Here is a 19758-nt window from a genome sequence, read left to right on the forward strand (position 1 = left end):
CTGATGAATATTCTCACTCGCAAGACACTGACAAGCACCACCCACAGCACATCGGTACAACCCACACTTCCCCAGTATGACACCTCTCCCAGTCACCGGTATGTTTTGACCAGGATTTACAGTTTGAATTAAACAGGATTTCCTCTGTAAGCTCCTGCAAATTACTTATGTTCTGAAGACTATGACCTGTGGGAATTAGTAAAGGTAACAACACTACTTAAAAATAAAATATCGCAAGGCTGAGTAATTTTTCAGTGACATACTTTGGTCTCAGTGGAGCATTAAATAAAATTTCTACACCAGTCTAAAGAGCAAACTGTGATGCACGACAGAGTGGTTCTCCTGCAGCCCATCCTCAGGCTAACACAGACATCCTACTGAAACCACTTATTTGTGCACACTATTTACTCACAAGTTAAAGGAAAAAAAAAAAAAAGAAAAAAAAGAAACAATACCACCACAAAACAGGCTTTAATGCATACTCATTTTCAAATCCCCTCCCTCCAAAATACAGACAGAAATGGCCTTTGTAAAGGGTATGTAACTTAGACCATCAAAGATTTAAGGAGGTTACAAGCATCACAAGTTTAAACCAGCTGCAATAAGCCCTAACTCTATTTAAACCCCTCAATTAAAATCAACTAAAAACAAGGGTTTGGCATTCTGTCTCACCCCCACCCTCACATCAGTTGTGCCACCTTCTAACTTCAGCCTTTTATTACTGGTCCATATCACCAGCAACACTGAATAATAACAGTTTTCCAGAGCACCACCAGCTCTGCAGGATTCAAAATGTGGCAATAAAAGGCTCCTAAAGGACACTGAAGGAAAACAGGTGACGTCCTGCACTCGGGGGCTGGTTAGGCAGGACTTTGCCCGGGCATCCAAAACCCAACCGCATGGCTTACTATGACAACGAGCTTTTGGGGACTTATTTCAATATTGCAAAGCTTTAGGTTTTGAGTAATACGGGTGCAACAAGCAAAGACCCTTTACTTCAACCTAGAGAAAAACTGCTGGTGGGGTTCCCCCACCAGAGGTTTTGCAATATTTTTGCTGTATTCTAAACATATGAAAACTGGTTTAGATTTCATTAAAAGTATCAATTTATCAAGCACTCTGAAGAGTCATGTGGAGACTGTTGTATAATCTGCAGAACAAAACGTAATTACAAGGGTTTTTTCCATACAAAACTGGAGAAGACAGTATAAATGCAGGTCTGAGCACCTTTTCAGTCTATGTTCTTTACTGGCAGCATGACCATTTGCGCTACAGAAGTCCTACTGTAAGGGACAGACCCGGCCTTCTTGCAGAACCGTGCCCATCAGTGCCTTGGAAATCAACTTTTTGAGCACGGAAGAGTGAAAAGTGGATAGGAAAATCCTTTTGACTACTAACACAGTGAAAAAATAAGATTAAAAGCAACCTTAATGCAACACAGAAGAACAGCAACTTGCAAAAAAAAAAAATTGTTGAATATTTTAATGCATTTTGAATCATAATGAAGAAAAACATTTTTACATCTAAAAACAAATCAGCAGAATAATAAAAAGTGGTTCCACATAACTTATAAAGTCTTTTCCCAAAAAGGTAGTTTTCACAGATTTACGCAACAAATGTTTCATTGCAGATCTTTCTGACCGTATACACAAACTTTGTGAAAACTGATGTGCATTGCTTGAGAGACATAAAAGCTTGATTTCGCCCAGTGATGACTTTTCTGTGAAATTCTGCACAATACTGAAACTGTAACTGCAACTCTCCTCCATTTTATGAAATGCTGGACATTGTTCAGTGCTGAAAAACACTCTTTACAACATTCAAAGCTATGAAATGTTTTCCACATATTTAGTCTATGTAGCATTACTCACTACCACTGCTCACATGTGATTTGCTTCAAGGGGAATGGCAGCCTCAGCTTAACCTTCAGTACAGCATATAAAATTAAGCTAAGTGATAGTTAAGTGTTGAGCTGATTTAAGCATTAGCCTGCTCATAAGAACGTGGCTCTAGCACCTTGTTTGGTTGATTTTTTTCAAAGTGAAAGTGTGTAATTGTCCCACTCCTGGTACCAGAGGACGGTCCCTCTGGCGATATAAAAAGTCTGCTGCAATGATGATTAAACTGCATAGAGTCCAGTGTTCCTCTATTACATATGTATTAGAGAAGCTTAAACAGACGATTTAGTTTAGCAGGACCAAAACCAGTGACACTCTCCCCCCACCTCAGGTAGTAAAACGATGGTCATTGTTCAAGATACTACATGCAGGCCATGCTGGAGAAATGGCTTCTACTGGCTAGAGAGACATTCTCCTCATTTTTTTAAACAGCGTCAGCCTGTGTAAAGTTCTCTCTATTACCAACTAAAAGAAAAAGTATCTTTTTTTCTGAAAGAGTAAGACCTGCAACCCAACATCAAATGGCTTTACCCAAGAGTTAAAAACCCAGGAAAAAAAAACAGTGAAAATGAACCTTGACATCACCCTTTAACCCTTGTTATCAGAAGACTTAAATTCTGCAGCTGCTTTCTCCAGCCTCCCTAGTTTTGGTATATTAAGATTACTTCAGTACAATTATGTATATATCCTGTATCTCAAAAAAAAAAAAAAAAAAAAAGACCAAAAGACGACAAAAACCCAAGGATCAAGCTACTATGATGAACTGTACAACAAGATATCACACATTCTCCATTAAGTATCTTGAGCTTCCTTAACGTTATGCTCCAAAACTACATCCTGGACCCCCATTTCCCTACAATTCCTCAACGAGGCATTCATCATCCCACGCCATTGCACTCCAATGCCCTTATATCTTAGTTAACAGGAGAACCAGTTAACACACCTTTCTTCATGTCATAAACAGTGCTGTAGAGGGCACAAGCACAGCTATAGTTTCACAAAATCACGATGAGATAAAAAGTTCCTGCTACTCCTCTTAGGCCAACCTACCACAAACCTCCACGATTCCCATTGCAAGACTGCACCCTTGGCTTACCCTCACCCTTCATCTTATACAGTGATATGTCAGACGGTTAGGGGCGGTATCTCCCTTTAGCTAAAAAGAAGTGTCTGTCTGAAGCGCCTTTTTGGTCTTTCGAAGACATCAGCTGCCACTTGCATTTATTTCTGTCATCAGGTGTAACATCCCACCGCCAGTGTAAAAAAGGCTAAGCACAGTGAGGAGCAAAACCAGAGCAGTATCATTTGGGAGGAAACAGGGAGGCCTATGTTAATTACCCCCTTTTGGGACAGAAGAGGGACTGCAGCAGCCCTTGCCACGGCTGAGAACAGAAAGGTGACAGATGATGCTTACTTATCGTATTGCTCCATTAGCTTTATGGGTTAATTATCTTAAGGATCACATTTAATATGATTGTCCTTCCTCTCACGTCAGAGATAGTACTTCAGCCAGAGACCAAAAGTGCTTTTTTCTAGGCTACAGAGAGATTCAATGCGTCTTGACCAACATTCATTTTTGAGGTAGTACTCATTTACTTTGTATTGCTGGCTCAAAATAAAAATATGGGAAGTGAACACAATTAAAAGTGTGCTCACTGTAGGTATATAAACCAAAAAAAACCAACCCCCCCAAAAAAACTATTTCCTTTCTGGGCAGATCACCAAAAAGAAGCAATCCTTCTTACAAAGGTCAGCTCACATTCACTGGTAAAGTCAAACTTTCATAAATGGTTTATAACAATAGCTATAAACTAAAGTGCTTCAAAATTTGCTTGAGTAGATTTTAGTGATTAGAATTGTAATATTCTGGATTTTTGCTAGTATGAAATGCCATGAGATTTTAGAATAACTTTATATAAGAAGGGCAGAATTTTTTTTTTTTTCCTCCAAAAGAAAAAGTACAAAAAAGCATTCCAAATAAATCTGGCAGCCTATATTCACTACAAGTTGCTTGTATTTTCCTTGTCAAATCTACTATTTCTCCAGTAACCGAGATAAAAATGGAGTTGAAGTTGCACTATACGGCAGCACTAAAAAAAGTATCCCAAATCAGATGCAAACAGGAAAATGTTTACAATCATACAACTAGTGAAATTCACACTTCATTTCAAACTTTTAGCCCTGCAGATCCTTTTTAACACAAGGCAGATATGTAGAGTCATGGAAAAACGTAACAGACTTATACACTCTCTACATTAATTACGTAAGTTTCACATTTATGTCACAAATGTAATGCCCTACCATGTATCTATTAAATGCTAAATAACTTATGAACATTTATGTGCTCTACGCAACAGTGAACATATTGACCAGTGGATGCCAAAATATAAAAGTTTATACACAAGACAAACTAATTTTAAAAAAATCACATTTTCTGTACAATTCATGCAAACTGTGCACAATGTGTAACAAGAACAACATTTGCTAAAGTCTCCACTTAAGGAAGAGCTTTTACAGAGACAGCAGACCAGTGTTCAGAAAAGTCTGCAAAAGTGTGGAAGTCCATGGCAACATAAAACACAAACATTCTTCCCGCATTTCATTTTTCTTGTAACAAAGCAGGGATGTTGATGTTCCAACCGATAGCCTGACGATCAAATCCACAAGTGAAGAGGTTACATATTGGATGGTCCTCACTCCACGCTGAGCAACATACCATTCTTCTGTGGCCCTGCAACATTTCGAGAGGCAGCAGTATTACTTACAGTATATTTTGAAAGCTTCCATGTCAACAAGTTAGCAAGTTTGCATTTTGAGTTGCAATGGGGCAAGGCTGAGTTGCAAATGTGCAAGGTGGCACAACCAATGCTCACGCTAGTTTTTACAAACGCTACTAGAAAATTATCAAGGTCACTGTTATTTTCACCTGCAAGGGAAAAATCTTTATAACAAGGAGACTCCCTAACACCAGCACCAAATCCGTAACGAGAGAAACACACAAACAGGTGCATCAAAACTTTTGATTTTTCCAAGGTATGCTTGCTATCGAATCACATTTTACTTACAAAAGCAAAACGAATTTTAATTGTAGCATTTCTATTTATAAAAGCAATCTTAAAATACAAAACTACTTGCTGGCAACTACTCTGTCATAAACCTGTAAGATTAGGTGTCCATCACATTCATAATTCAGAAAGGTTAATACTGCAGCAGGGGGTATGTCATACTGAGGAAACACAATGCCTTACCTATTCTTCAAGCCCAATAGGAACAAAAACACCCCAAGGAGCTTTCTGACCAACCTTTTAGTTCAAAAACAAACAAACAAAAAAAAAAAACCACCCCAAAACAAAAAAAAGCCATGATTTCAGTAGTGTCAGACTGAATGGAAATATTAAGGGGAAAAAGGAAAAAAAAAAAAAAGAAAAAAAAAAGAAAAATCATCACTAAATAACACACTGAAGACTAAAAAAGACTAAACAAGTCTTAAACCCCCTTCTTAAATTCTGTCAAGAGCTGCTGAATCTACCCAAAAAAGCCTACTGAAGTGGTATAATCCAATTAATTTCACTTAGTTTATTTTGCTCCATTAGTGATGCTTGCCATGCCAAGCACCACAAACACACAACATTTGATGGCTGCAGCAAGGATGGTTTAGTATGTGGTACCAAATATCAAGAATACACGTGCAAAATCACGGAAGGAAAGAAATTTATCACCAGATCACAAAACTGACCCCTTTTTTTCTTTTATGTTTCATTATGTAACAAATCAAACACTAACTGAAAAAATCCCAAACACTAAACCTCATAGTATGTCACTTTTCTGACACTATTCACATCAAGACATTAAAACACATTTGAAATGCTTTTACACATTTTTTGCATTTCATAGAGAAAGCAGATACCTCTTTCACTTTAGTAAGGAGAAAAATTAAGATGAAATCCACTTGAAACATCATTTCCAATTCTAATTAAAAAAATTGAAATATGTTACTTATTTGCATTTTGGTCATTCTAAGCAACTAACAACAGCCATGTATGTATAGACAACAATGTCATTCAGTATTTGTTCAGCTTTTAAGCTGGAGAGACCAAATTCTACTTTTAACCTGATAAGAAAGAAGAACAGACATACTTTAAGGCTGTAAATACTCACTTACCTGTCTATTACTGCGAGGGAGGCGTGCTAATCGCACTCCTGACATGTCAAATAACCTAACCTGTCGATTGTCATGTGGAAGGGCGATGATTCTCTGGCCAACACATACGTTAATCCTGCACAGAAGAGACAAAAGTAGGTTATGTATAAAACGGTAAGCCTGGCAAATAGAACCTGACAGTACAGGTTTAAGCTCGTGAGAAGTGATACGGCTGACTTTTTCCTGATTGAAATTCTCAAGTGAAAAAAGTATTAAACTATTTAGGTGTTTTCTATTGTACTAAATGCTCAAACAGCCTTAATATCTGCATCCTGCATAAAAAAAAAATCTCAGCAAAGCAATACTACGTATTTACTGAAAATTAATGTTGACTACTCCTGCGCTTTATAAAACCACTTCAGGCATTTTCAAAGTCTCAGAAACTTCAACTTTAATTTTAGTGAGTAAAATTAAATGCATATGCAGTGAATTAATAGACTAGACTACTTCAATTGGAAGGGACCCATTGTGATCATCTAGTCCCGCTGCCTGAACAATTTAGGGCTGTCCAAAAGTGAAAGTGTGTTGTTAAGGGCATTGTCCTCAAACACCTCAAACACTGCCAGGCTCAGGGCACTGACCACCTCTCAAGGAAGCCTGTTCTCAAGGAAGCTTGACCACCCCTCTCAGTAAAGAAATGCTTCCCACTATCCAGTCTAAATCCCCCCTTGGGGCAGCTTTGAATCATTCACATGCATGAAAGAAATTAAGAATTAATTTTTAAAAACTGTGAATTGAGAAAAACAGTAACTCGGAGATGTGCTTACCTGTTGACTGCAGAATCTGTACGGATCGTTGCAATAGGAGACCTCATGTTTTTCAAATCCCAAACCTTTACAGTACGGTCATCACTACCAGAAACAACATTGTCTCCCACAGTGAAAACTGCAGATGTCACAGTGCTAAACAATCAGGAATAAAAAGAAAGATGTCAAGCTCTAAAGTTCTTTATTAAACTGCCATCTGATTTAAAGCTCTGTCTCCTGTTCCTGTGTTTCCTTTAAAATATGTAGCTTGCCTTTTTTTAAAAAAAAAAGTAACCTGAAATATTATAACTCCCAGGAGTACTTCAGAATTAAAAAAAGAAAAAAATATTCTTACAAAAAGCTGTGTCACTTAAGTATAACAAGGCCTGACTGGCCCAAGTGTTAAGAAAAGAAGCCCAACAGTGGACAGCTACTCCAGAGGCATCTCTCATATTCCACTGATCCTAGTACGAGTTAAACACATCCAATCTTGAAATCTTGATTAACTTTTGAAGTTCTGTATTAATGTCCAGTAGGCTTATCAGACAACTGAAACTGAATTAGTAGCATACAGTACAATTCTTCCTCTCAAGTGTTTTGAGACTGAGTCAAGTTCTTTCACTTTCCATCCAAAGACTTTTGTAGAACTACCTCAGGCATTTGTCATTCATAGCACAGACACGGAAAAGATCCAAAACACCTACCTGACATATAGCTAAAGCTATCCTGCATGCACACCTAAACATGCTGTAATACATACGCAGAGCTTCCAGTATAATTCCACTAGCAACAGCTACAGCAATCTAATAATTTCTCATTTTAATTTCTATTCATATTTTACAAGCAGCTAAGTCTGAGAGCTAGTTAAAAAAAAAAAAAGGCAAATAGTAGTAGTACGAAGCATGACCAGTTCTTCAAATTTCACCCATTCTGTCTAAAAAAGCACAAGGGCAGCCAGAGAAAGACTCCCAAGAATATTTCGAGCCATTGGAAGTGCAACATACTACTTTCAAAAAAAATTACATGAAGGATTTTATTTTAGAATTTTATCTTTGTATTTTATATTTTCAAAGAACAGCATTCTGCTGAGCTCGAATGAACAGTTCTCATGACGATGAGCTGATTTTTAACAAAAATCTTTTACCTTTATATCATATTAACTAATTAAAGTTTTTGTAGTACTATTTTCGTTTTAATACTGTGCAAATTCCCAACTCAAAACCAGTTATTCTCTGCCCACACAATGTACTAAAAAAGCATTTTTGTCTCTCCCTAAAATCACAAGGGAAGGTTTCTCAACTCTGTTTCTACAGATCTGATTTAATGACTATCTTCTAACTTGGGTCATGCACATCAATTTCTTGGAATTTAGTAATTTTAATTTGTCAGTTGTTACTGTCACTTTGGTTGTCCTGCAGAAATCTGAATTCATGTCCTATCCAAGCTGCTGACTGAGATTAGCACTAGCCAGGTCACAATGGACCAGTTTATGCAAGCCTTTTAATGTAAATTGACACCAAATTAAGTTTTAATTAGGATGAAGGCCCACTTTATTCATCATACCAAGTTTCCTAATGCATTACTTGAGTGCAGCTGAGCTAGCAGGGAGATGATTACAATAAGAACCAAGAGGTCTTCACCTAAGCTTCTGGACTTTATGAACCAGAAGTCAAAAAGTTAAAACATACATGAAGGCCACAACTGATTAGTCTCTTTCGTTAGGCACCTTCGCATTTGGGAAGAAAACTCGTTCACGTAGCCAAAGTTACTGCAAAATAGGATTGGTACGTTCTTAGCGCCAAACCTGTCTTCCACCATCCTGACCTCTGTTAAACTTACCAACATCTGCATTTCTCTCCTCACTAGTTCATTATACAAGTGGCAAAATACCTCTGTAAATTGTTTCAGACTTTCACTGAGCTCTATATTGCTGTAACACGTTTGCAACAATGTTTTTAAGTATAAAATTCACTATTAAATCCCCATACTTTGCACACACATTGAGAGACTTCCTTGTTCAGAACAGTACAAGGAATTCAAGTCGTAGGAAAGCTCCAGGTGAATGAATATACTGTGTTTTAGTACTCTGCTGCCAACACAGAAATCTGTTTTCCCATCATACATTTTATTCCAGTTACAGGGGGAGTATGCTGTGAAACTGTGTTAAAATAACCCTCCAATTTTGCATGCTTTTTTCCACAACTTTAAAAAGCTTTCTAGCTTCTTTGATCTCATATTGGTTCTCCTTTATCACTTAGTGTCAAAACATAGTTAAGTGTTGTTGACGCCATAGAGTTATCTCCTTCTTAGATTTACCATTTCTCAAATGAAAAATTCAAAATTATCACCATGCAAACAAAATGCCAACTCCAGGTTAGTGCAACACTATTCCTGTAAAAACAAAAAGACTCAAAAGAAAACAAAATCCTTTTCTGTACTGTTTTCAGTTTAACTATTCATCCAGGTATTACTGGGTACACTAAGAAAAAATTTGATAAACAAAAACGCAATAAAGTTCTGCCGTAGCTCTGTATGGCAACTGGGAAAGATAGAAAGGCAGCCAGGTCATTTTCCGTGACATTTTTAAAGGTGTTTAGCAGTCTTAGTCCTCTGCCTACCCTGCCAACAGGTCAACCCCGTAAGGCACTGCAGACTGGGGTATGCACTACTTGAAAGCACATGTGACTATAAAACCAGCCTTTTTAAGGAGCTTTGAATTCAAAGGCTTGATATAAAAGTACCTTTTACTGAACCCAGTGTTCCCCATCAAGAATTTTGGTCACAGGTTCAAAGCAAACAGCATATGGATGTACTGTGTAACAGTCCTAGATATTACGCTTTAAAAATATGCAACATTATTCTTCTAAGGGAACCTACTGATATCAATACATCTAATTCAGTCCTCAAGAGTATCTCATTTTCAAAATAAGACTGCAAGACTAGAAGTTTTAAGTAACTCAACACCAAGTCTAGAAAGGCCAAAAGCAGCCTCATTCTCAGACACCTGACAAATGTGGGGAGGTTTCTCAACACTTGACTGTCAACCGAGTAAAGATCAGCTGGTTTTTCTGGTCATCTTTTTTTAAGTGGAATATACTGTGTTCATACTTTAAAAAAAACAACCAAACACCACACACACACACACATTTAAATTCAAGAACATGTACAACACTACTGACTTAAGAAAACATGAGCAAATGCTGTGCTCATAGGTTTTCTTACGCACTACAGCTCATGCTTTGTCTCCTCTGTTATTCCAAACTGGAGCATCTCTTATGGTGAGACAGATGCATCTCATCTCATTTTTTGTTGGTTTGTTGTTGGTTTTTTTTAGATTAAGAAAAAATAGCAACAAGAAGAAAGGCCAATTCCTACTTAAAAACTAAAACAGAACTTCAACCCAGCTGAAGGGGGAAGGTGAAAACAAAGGGAAGCAAAGTTTGTGTGGGAAGAAAGAAGTTCGCAGAGGAGCTGATATACAAATAATCTTTCAAAAATACTGCCTCTCTAACCCCACCCATATCACAAAAATTAAAAGACTTTTTCCTATATTTGCATGTGGCTAGTTTTACTTTCTTTTTATACTAGTCTTCAGTTTGTTCTAACCCAGCTACAACTGTGGTTAACATCCCCTTGGCTACATTAATATGACAACAAAAGATCATCAGACCTCGTGTTAATAGAATGCTAGAAGACATTAGGTTTTTAATAACTCAAAAAGATGACAGATATTGTAGGACATTAAAAAAAAAAAAAACTGGCGAAGAGGAAGCAGTCTTATGACACTTCAAACCATGGGTCCCACAGGGAGTTTGGTGTGCTACAACTATTCTCCAGAAAAGCTTCAGCCTCCGCCAAACCCCAGCAAAACTCATTTATCTTGTCATAGGGAGCAGCCGAGCGTGTACTTCCAGCTGACAGCGTGGCACTTCCTCACCACACACCGCTGCCTGGCCTCGAACATCCTGCTCCCTCCGTGGGTCTCAATCAACAGAAATACTGTAGTGCTAGCACTCCTCATTAGGCTGAACAGCTGTCTCCCCAGTCACACTGAGACACAAAACTGTTTTGCATAACAATCTGCTGAAATTTCACACATAGGGGAAGGGAAAAAAAAAAAAATTATGTTGAAAACATTGGACCATGAAATGCTGATGCAGAATCCTTATTGGCAACACACCAGAAAAGTTAACACTGCTCTTTCCATTTTGATTTGCAACCTACACTGGGATTTACCCTTGAACATCGGGAGACAACATGTTTTCATGCCTATGAAAAGGCATCTAATCTACTCAGATGCATTAAACTTTGTGGGGGATGAAGTTCTGGAGAAAACAGTCTAAAACAGAGCTTTCAGATATATTCATTCAGTGTATACCAAATTTAGTTAAACAGCAAATTTTGAGTGTTTAAATATGCCTCTCATTTTAAGCAGTAAAATTCAGGAACAAAACCTAAAGGAAGGTTTATTTGGGACAGCTTTTCTGCACAAGAGTTTCCTTTAGAGAAACAAAGTGTATCCCCACACAGAGCAGTTTGCAGCCTGAGGGGAAGCCACAACCTGGGTTTAAAACCTCGAGATACGGACAACACTTTGCCCATCTTAGAGGGCGATAGCAATGGCCACACGAGTCCCGGGTAAGGAGCATACCAGTACCTCCACGTCTGATGGTGCATTCAGGTTTTAGAAGTGCTACAGGCATGTGATTCCAGGAAAAGCTAAACATACAATTCCCAAACTCTGTTTGTAGATTTATCTCCAAGTATCAGCAGAGCTTTTTCCTTCCAGCTTGAGAAACGGTAAGAACAAACATGAACGAATTAACACTGAAGAAGGATGGGGGGGGAATTCAGAAAGAACTGTTAGTACTGAAAAGTCATTTTTTTAGCATTTAAAACAACATCTATTCCAGAGATGTGTGTTTCATGACATTTAGAAAAAAATGTCAGTATCTCCTTTTGTCACCATCTTAAAACAATAAAATAATACAGGACTGAAAACAGTAACTAGCTTTTATGAGAATTGCTCAATGGCAAGTTAGTAAATTAGTTAAGGTGCAGATATTTTTTAAATCAATTCCATTACATTTGTGATGGGATAAAAAAGGTCCATTTATCCCTGCAGTATTGCTGCATATGTTATGTAAGCTTTAGAACACCACCACACTATAAAACATTATGCTCTACTCAACAGGATACAAAGAAAAGGCCTTTGGCTATGCTCTTTTGTGGGTCATTTGAAAAAAAAAAAAACAACATAGCACTTTTTAGTGCATGCATTCAAAAATGGAATTAAGATTCTCTCCATCTATTGCAGTGAAGCTTAAAGCACTCATAGGCAACTGGATACAGATTTATTGCCTACATCTTTTTTAAAGTGACTGACAAAACTCTAGTGGCTAGCATTGTAGTGGCTAGACACAGTCTAACTGTGTATGTTACATACCCTATTCCCAAAAATAAAACACCTAAAGGATTTCTTTTCTTTTCGTTACAGGCTTCTAATTTTAATACTCTTACAGCTAAAGGAGTAGTTCATTCAAATTTTTATATTTCTTTATTAATTGGGAAACAATTCTTACAACGAGGAAGTTTGCTAGTAACAACAGAAAAGGTTTAAGAACATAAAGGAAACAAAACTATCAAACAATATTATCTTTCAAATTGCTTTTTCAGCACTTCAACAACCCCATGCCAGTGCTGCGCTGGAGGAAGGTTAGGAAAGAAAATGGAGTATTCAAGCTGTGCAAGAGAGAAAAGACAGGTAACTTGGATGAGTTGAAGGCATGTAAAATATGCTGGCCCCAGTCTGTCCTGAAACAGACTCACAAAGAAGCTAACAGCATTGGAAGTTAGACAAACTCGAAGCTAGATGCTTGAGCTATCAGCTAATAAAACTAACAACTCTTAAGAAAACTGCTGAAACCTTACCATGCTCTGTAACATGTATGCAATAAATGTAAACAAAAAGATTTTTACAGGTATGTGTTTAGAAGCACAAAATTAAAAAAAACTAACCCTAGAGCTTACAGTCCAGGCCATAATCTTCATATAAAGAATACCTAACATGTAAACGTAGGATCACAGCAGTGTCTGAAAGGCAATTTTTGGGCCTTTTTCAATGAAATGCAAGAGAAAAAAAACCCACAGTAGACAGAACAAGGTAGGAATACTAACAGTAATATCAGAATCATCTAGTTAACCAGTAAGGCTTGGGGAGAAAACTGTATGTTTCATCAGAAAAATTTTGCATTTCTTACAAAAACCCTGGACTGAGAGATCCATACACCGTGAATGCCTAAGGCATTCTTTGATGAGAAAGAACAGAAAAATGGTAGACAAAGCATCACTGATGGCATCAATAGCTGAAGCCAGAACAGGACTATCTTGAAAAGAACAGATGCTTTCAACTGGTCAAACTCCACTGACAGCACCCACCTTGTGACATTTTATTTGGCACAAGGCTCCCTTTCCTAGCACAGCTTTTAGTCAAAGGTGCAAAACTTGCATTTTTAGAATTACATCTAGATATGCCTTAGCTTCACCAAGAGAATGTAGCTGAGTAAGAACACCTAACAGTGACCTTGTAATATCGGGGATGTCTAGAATAAGACTACTTTCCAACAAGGATGTCTAATGACATTGCTGCCTGAAGAGAAGGCATTTCCCCCCTGCCATGACTTGGTCTTTCAAGAACAAGACAGACACACATCAGATTACAAGTATTAAATCTTGCAGAATAAAGAATATGCGTACGCCAGCTGACCTTGGCAAACGTGAGCATCCACGAAACTAAAGCAATTATTATTCTCTTGATACAGAATGCCACTTTGACGTTAATTCCCAATTCACTAAATGTCAGAATTCAGCCCAGCATCCTAATTAGTTGTTGCTTAAGTATTTTTTAATTCAGATTTTCCAGCAAGCGTAAGAGTTTGAAGATGAAAAGTTGAAGCAGCAAGACATATTTGCAATTCTTTAATTTCAGAGTTCTCAGGATTAAGCACAACTCACCATCCAGCTGCATATTCAGAGACATACAGACAGCAAATGAGCAGGAACCTACCCTTTCAATCTCGTAACAACACAACCAGAGTGAAAGAAGGAATATGCTATAGTCTGAAAGTGCTATAAGCCACCTTGTTCAGCTCTTTGTCACAAATAAGATCCACTTTCAGCAATTTCTTCTCTGAGTTTACCCAGAAAGTAACACAAAAATACACATCCAAGAGTTAATGCACATTCACGCTTGACACCCTGGCTCAATCTAGCTACAAATAGCAGTAAATTCGAGAAGTCATAAATAAACAAATTGTAATATTTTCTGGCTAGGTCAAAAGTGCCTGCTCATTTTTTATTTTTTTTTTAAGCCAAATATGCATTTAATCAGCAATACAAGTTGGTGCATAACTATATACTGATCAAGAAGCACTAGCAAAGGATATTCGTTAAAGAATTGCAATCCAAAGCTGCTTCTGAAGACAACATTTTATTCTTTGAAGGATGGTATTTGCAAGTCCAGTCTTGGAAGTCCTGCACATTTTTATTCAAGCATTTCAAGAAATATGTGCCCAACCACTGTGCACCTTTGGCAGTCACTAAACAAAACAAAGGTCTTTAATATTTACCAGGTAACTCATCGGCTGCATATAAGCAACAACATAATACAGATAGATAGGAAAATCAATGTATGGTTCAAAAGATGTATATGAACTCATTAGCTAATAAGCATTCTTTTGCCAATAGGGGACTCACTTATTTCCAGTGTTACTAAATTGTCAGAATCAATGTATAAAATCTGTAAAGTACTTGAGTGGATCTGTGCAGGCTTTTTTTTTTTTAAGCTACAAATGGTAAGGATTTCCAGCATGAACATTTTAGAAGACTCCACGCATCAAGACGGACCTCAGCACATGCTGAGTACTTGAAGAGATGGAAACACTCATCAAGCACATATGCAAGAGCATGTCAATGCCAGAGTTTTTCAACTAGGTCACCACGTTGGAAAAAGAATGGCCTTCAAAGCCCCGACGAGACACGGCTGCACAAGGCTCAGCAAACAAAAGCAGAAGTGAAGCTGGAATGCAAATTGCCATGTAGATGCCAGAAGCGTTTTGCTCTTTGCAGAAAAACCTTAGTTCAACTTAAAGAGCTCTAATCAATAACCTGTAAATGCAGTAATTTCTCAATAGGTGCTATATATTATCAAACATGTATTTTAGAGTGGTATCTGCTGAGAAAAAGCTGTTGCAATTTGAGTTCCCAGTATAATTTTTGGAGGCTTTAACTCAGGAAGTCAATTTAATTAACATGCAACAAGTAAGTGTCTGGATGATAATATAAACGTAACCTTTTCCCAGGGCTCTGTTAAACACCTCATAGAGGGATGTGCCTGGGGATTAACAGCACTAGTAATAAAAATTGCTATGGGTACGCACATAAAAATAAGACTTTTGTTACAGGCTGATTCTAAGAAAAAATCAGTCCCGCGGCGCGCAGCCGGCAGGGCAGTGCTGCCACCTGCTGGCGCGGGTGTGACACCGCGCCGCTCGGCGGGATGGCTGCGCCCCGGGCGGGAGCCTGCGGCCGGCACCCAGCTCGCCCCCGCCGGCTGCCCGGTCCCTGCGGCGCGGAGGGGCGCGGAGGGGCGCGGAGGGGCGCGGAGGGGCGCGGAGGGGCGCGGAGGGGCGCGGAGGGGCGCGGAGGGGCGCGGAGGGGCGCGGAGCATCACTCCGGAGAGAGGCCGGGCAGCAGGGAAGGACACCTGCACTCCCGGCCACGCACCGCTGGGGCACGGTGATGGTTTGGCTCTCCTGTGAGAAGGACCGTGGGGATGGAGTAAGGTTTTGGGGGCTACAACACAATAAGCCCTGCCTGCCGGCCTCACGATTGAGATGTTTGGCATCTAATTATACGGGTTTAACGCGTTCGGAGTTGACCTGGTGAAAAACACACGGGGGAAAAAAAGAGCTGCTCTATGAGCTCTAGAACAGCTATTCATCAGATCCTACTTCGAAGAGGCTATTAAAACTTATGCTTGAGGACTTTAAATTATCAGCGTTAATGGCTGTAACATCCATTGAGAGAACTGATTCCAACAGCCTATCAAAATATGAAAAACTTGGCAAATTATTCAATTAGACATTCATAGAAGCCAAAAAATAATGTCCTGTGTGTACATATTTTCCAGTCAACAGATAAAACAGTTTCTTCTATGCTGCTTAATGTGAGAAGATTGTTACAGTGTTGATTACAGAGTAATTTAAAAATATTTTGCCAACAGGCAGCACAATAATGGACCAAAAATAAAATCCCTCAAAGTATGCCTTGATTCCAAAACACTGAACTTCCATCTCTGCTCTGACTGCATTCCTCAGTGAAATACTCATCTTCGTAATAGAATCATCTCTTTGAGAAAACAATTAGAGCATATTTTGTGAAAAAGCCTATGTCAGTACTAGAAATTCATACATTCAAAGAACAAAATGGAGATAGATGATACAACACACAAAAATATGAAGACAATTAAAAGCCGGAACAAGAGTGGCCAAAGAGGTTGCCTAAGGTCTATTCCATTCATAAAAAAAAATACACTCCCTGATAGTTTATAGGTCTCAGTGATAGAGGCCAAAATACCAGCTAACAGCTTTACCAGTATGCACCATCTCCCCAGACCAACAACGTCTGGTCTCAGCATCCTTACAGAAAAACACTAATGTCAGTCATGTTCCTTTCCCTGATAAAATGTCCTGGGACAAAGCAATTAACCAGCTCAGAAAAAAAAAACGCAAGCGCCAATGGAAATTGGTCACAAAACTTCCAATTTTTACAAGTCATTCTAGAAAAAGTAGAGTACAAAAATTATGGCATGAAACAATTATAGGATGCAGACCACAAAATTAAGCTTAATTTCCTATCAGAACATGGCTTCTTATAAGGGATGATGATCATGCACCACGTAAGTTATCAAGCTGAGGAACTCAGGGCAGGGCAGGTTTAAAGAGGTTTTATTTTATATATAGGTTAGCCAACAGCTGGGAAAATGAAAAAGTAGATACTGAAACTGAGTCATAATGCAAACTACACGTTCAAATTAAAAAAAACCAGAAACATGAATAAATATTTGTGGGTTTTGTTTTGAGCTCGGATTAACAACCACGTTTTGTTCTGAAGGAGGAAGGTGGGATTTGTTTCTGAAACATTCCAAAACCTTTTAAAAAGATGTTTTCTTGGGTAAAGTATTTCAAAGTTACTCCTGCATTTTCTGTGCACCAAAGCTCTGATTAACAGAAAGGTAAGTCAACACCGTAACATAGATTCCCATGACTACATTTGCTCATATTCCACACCAGCCAGTTTAAAAACTTAAAGTCTTAACTGGCAACAAAAAATGTTACGTCGAAACTACTGTTTTGACAGAACATGGTAATCTATGCCCTTATTTTAATTTCTTATCTCATGTACAAATTAGAAGCTTTAGCTTAAAGGGTAAAAACTAACCCTGCTTTTTTTCCCCCTACTGGTTCCAAAGTAACCTGTATTTCATACCAAGTGTCATGACAGGCAGGGGTAACCTGCCCCATCAACTGCACTACAGTGATACCTGTAAACTACAGGTATAACCAATGCTGGAAACAACCTCATACCTTAAATCACCTTTAACTGTAAGGAGTTTTAGCTAGACTTACCATATAAGCAATATCACACCAAGAGCCCTGGGTGCTGTTTGGAAATTAAGTACTGCTGTGTTACATGTGAAGGACAATTAGGGGTTTCTGTGAAAATCAGTCTCTTAAAACAGGGGAATGAACTTAGCACCTCAAAAAGAGCACAGGAACAGTTTTGTTCAGATTAGCAACTGAATACTTCATACTTCTGGAACTTGTAAAAACCTGTAAAGGAACTGTCACTTACTCTGTGTGGCCCTGAAAGACATTCACAGAATGGATAGAAGGATCTCTGAAATCCCACAGACGGAAGGTTGTATCGCGTGATGATGTCACCACAAGACGTTGGGTGGGATGTGTACAACAATGTGTTAGCTCTTGGTCGTGCCCTACAACGACAGATGAGAACACGTAAAGTAATGAAGAAAAGACTTTCCATTTCCACATACACTTTGAATGAAATGCTGATGATTTTTTTCTTTTTTCTCCAAACAGAAAATAATAATAATAATATTAATAATAATTCTGAATTTTAATGTTACTACTGCTGTAAAAGTTTGGAATTGTATTTAAAAGCAAAAAAAACCCACTACTCATTTCAAATTATCATGAAGTAGCGATAGGTTATTGCTACTTGATACACCATGAACACAGCAAAACCATTTTGCAAGAACTAAAGATTGGCTACAATCAGTTTAAAAACAACTACTATCATAGGTTATATCACAAGCCTAAAAGAAAACAAATTCACGCTCAGAGAATTTGCAAGGTTGGAATTTTAGAAACCATTAAAAAACCGAGCAGCAGCTTAAGTCTTGTACACACTCGCATCTTACACAAGAGAAACTACTTTCCCCAATGTTCTGCTCTCTACAAGTAGTACCACACATAAACATAAACGACCAATTTATCTTTGTGTGAGTGAACAAATACCTGTAAGAGAATGGACAAGTTCAGAAGTCTCTACATCATACAGATTTGCTGTCCTATCCCACGATGCTGTCACAGCTTGCTTCCCCCCAACAAGCCAGTCAGCTGCTATGACCACTCCTTGATGGCTTTTCAGTGAAGTTAAGGGGGCTCTGACAGTGGGACAATCACTAGAAACATCTCCATCTCCGTCAGGTTCGTCTTTATCTGAGAACTCAACTTCATCTTCTCCAGACATTTGCTATAAAATATAAGAGAAAAAAGATTTAGAATAAAAGAGACTGAATGTCTCTAAGTTACATTTTACAACATAAATGGTTTCCACTCCCCTTACTGTGAACGTGGGCGACTTAATTCTGTAGAATCTAGGCTATTCAGGTACTTACTATCAAAAACTTAGTTGGAGGAATAATACCAGTGAGTTAAATGCAGTTGTAATAACCCCTTCATTTTAAAATCTCTTCCAAACTGTTTAGCTCTGATTATCTGTCCCCTTTACTATCTGGCAAGCCTTTTTTTATTCCCCTTACTGTATTACTCTAAAGTTTCACCGGAGCGCATTTACCAATGGACTTTTTCCCTTTTGATTTTTAAGAGAAGGAAGCATCGAACAGGACACTGACTGTTTTAATCTTTGGGAAGACAATCATTTACAGCTGTATTTTCATGTATTAGTCAAAATCAGGAACACCAATATTTGTCTGCTGGTTGATACACAGTCATCATGCAGGGCTGATGTGAACTAGATGCAAAATACATTTTTTTGCTAACCATGAAGCATCGATCTCTGAACCCTATTTCACTTAGGCAAGACAAATAGGCTTTTCTTTCATGATATTTGCGTGTGAAAAAAACAACACATTTGTACTGCTCTTTCAAAATGGAAATGCTAAATCAAATAAATTTCATCAAACATTTTCCATTCATAAATATATCTTGTATTACACAGCTATCTCTTGCCCCTACTCAGCTTACTGAGAAGCTCATGCTATAAACTATGTTTGTCTTCACAGTTTAGCATGGGTGCTTTTAAATCAAATTAAGCATTTGACGGTCTACAGTAAATACTGACTAAATAAAAGCCTGGGGACAACAACATGAGATAGTGTGATGAATGCTGGCAAGGGTCAATTAGAAATCAATAAAGATACAAATAAATAAATGCCCAAAATACAAGTCTTTAACCATCATTTTTCAACTCACAGCAACTACAGCTAATACAGGTGCCTCAGTAAGTTAAGCTACAAGAATTTAACTAGTTTAAAAAGAACATAATTATTTATGATTTGAATTATTAAAAAAAAATTATTCAACAG

The 19758-nt window shown here is 38.1% G+C and overlaps 1 protein-coding gene across 2 annotated transcripts in view; it reads right to left on the reverse strand.

The window, feature by feature from the left end:
• Window positions 1–3852: 3852 nt before the first annotated feature.
• WDR37 (WD repeat domain 37) overlaps window positions 3853–19758 on the reverse strand; it is a 45804-nt gene continuing 29898 nt past the window's right edge. For both annotated transcript variants that reach the window (XM_040590841.1, XM_040590840.1), the window contains 5 exons: window positions 18446–18683; window positions 17760–17901; window positions 6867–7001; window positions 6061–6175; window positions 3853–4629 (listed from right to left, as the gene is read on the reverse strand). In XM_040590841.1, coding sequence (XP_040446775.1) covers window positions 4498–4629; window positions 6061–6175; window positions 6867–7001; window positions 17760–17901; window positions 18446–18683 — 762 coding nt within the window. In that variant the 3' untranslated portion in view covers window positions 3853–4497. The remainder of the gene's footprint in view (window positions 4630–6060; window positions 6176–6866; window positions 7002–17759; window positions 17902–18445; window positions 18684–19758) is intronic.

Source organism: Falco naumanni, chromosome 4, assembly GCF_017639655.2.
Source record: "Falco naumanni isolate bFalNau1 chromosome 4, bFalNau1.pat, whole genome shotgun sequence".
In the NCBI taxonomy this organism is placed as follows: domain Eukaryota; kingdom Metazoa; phylum Chordata; class Aves; order Falconiformes; family Falconidae; genus Falco; species Falco naumanni.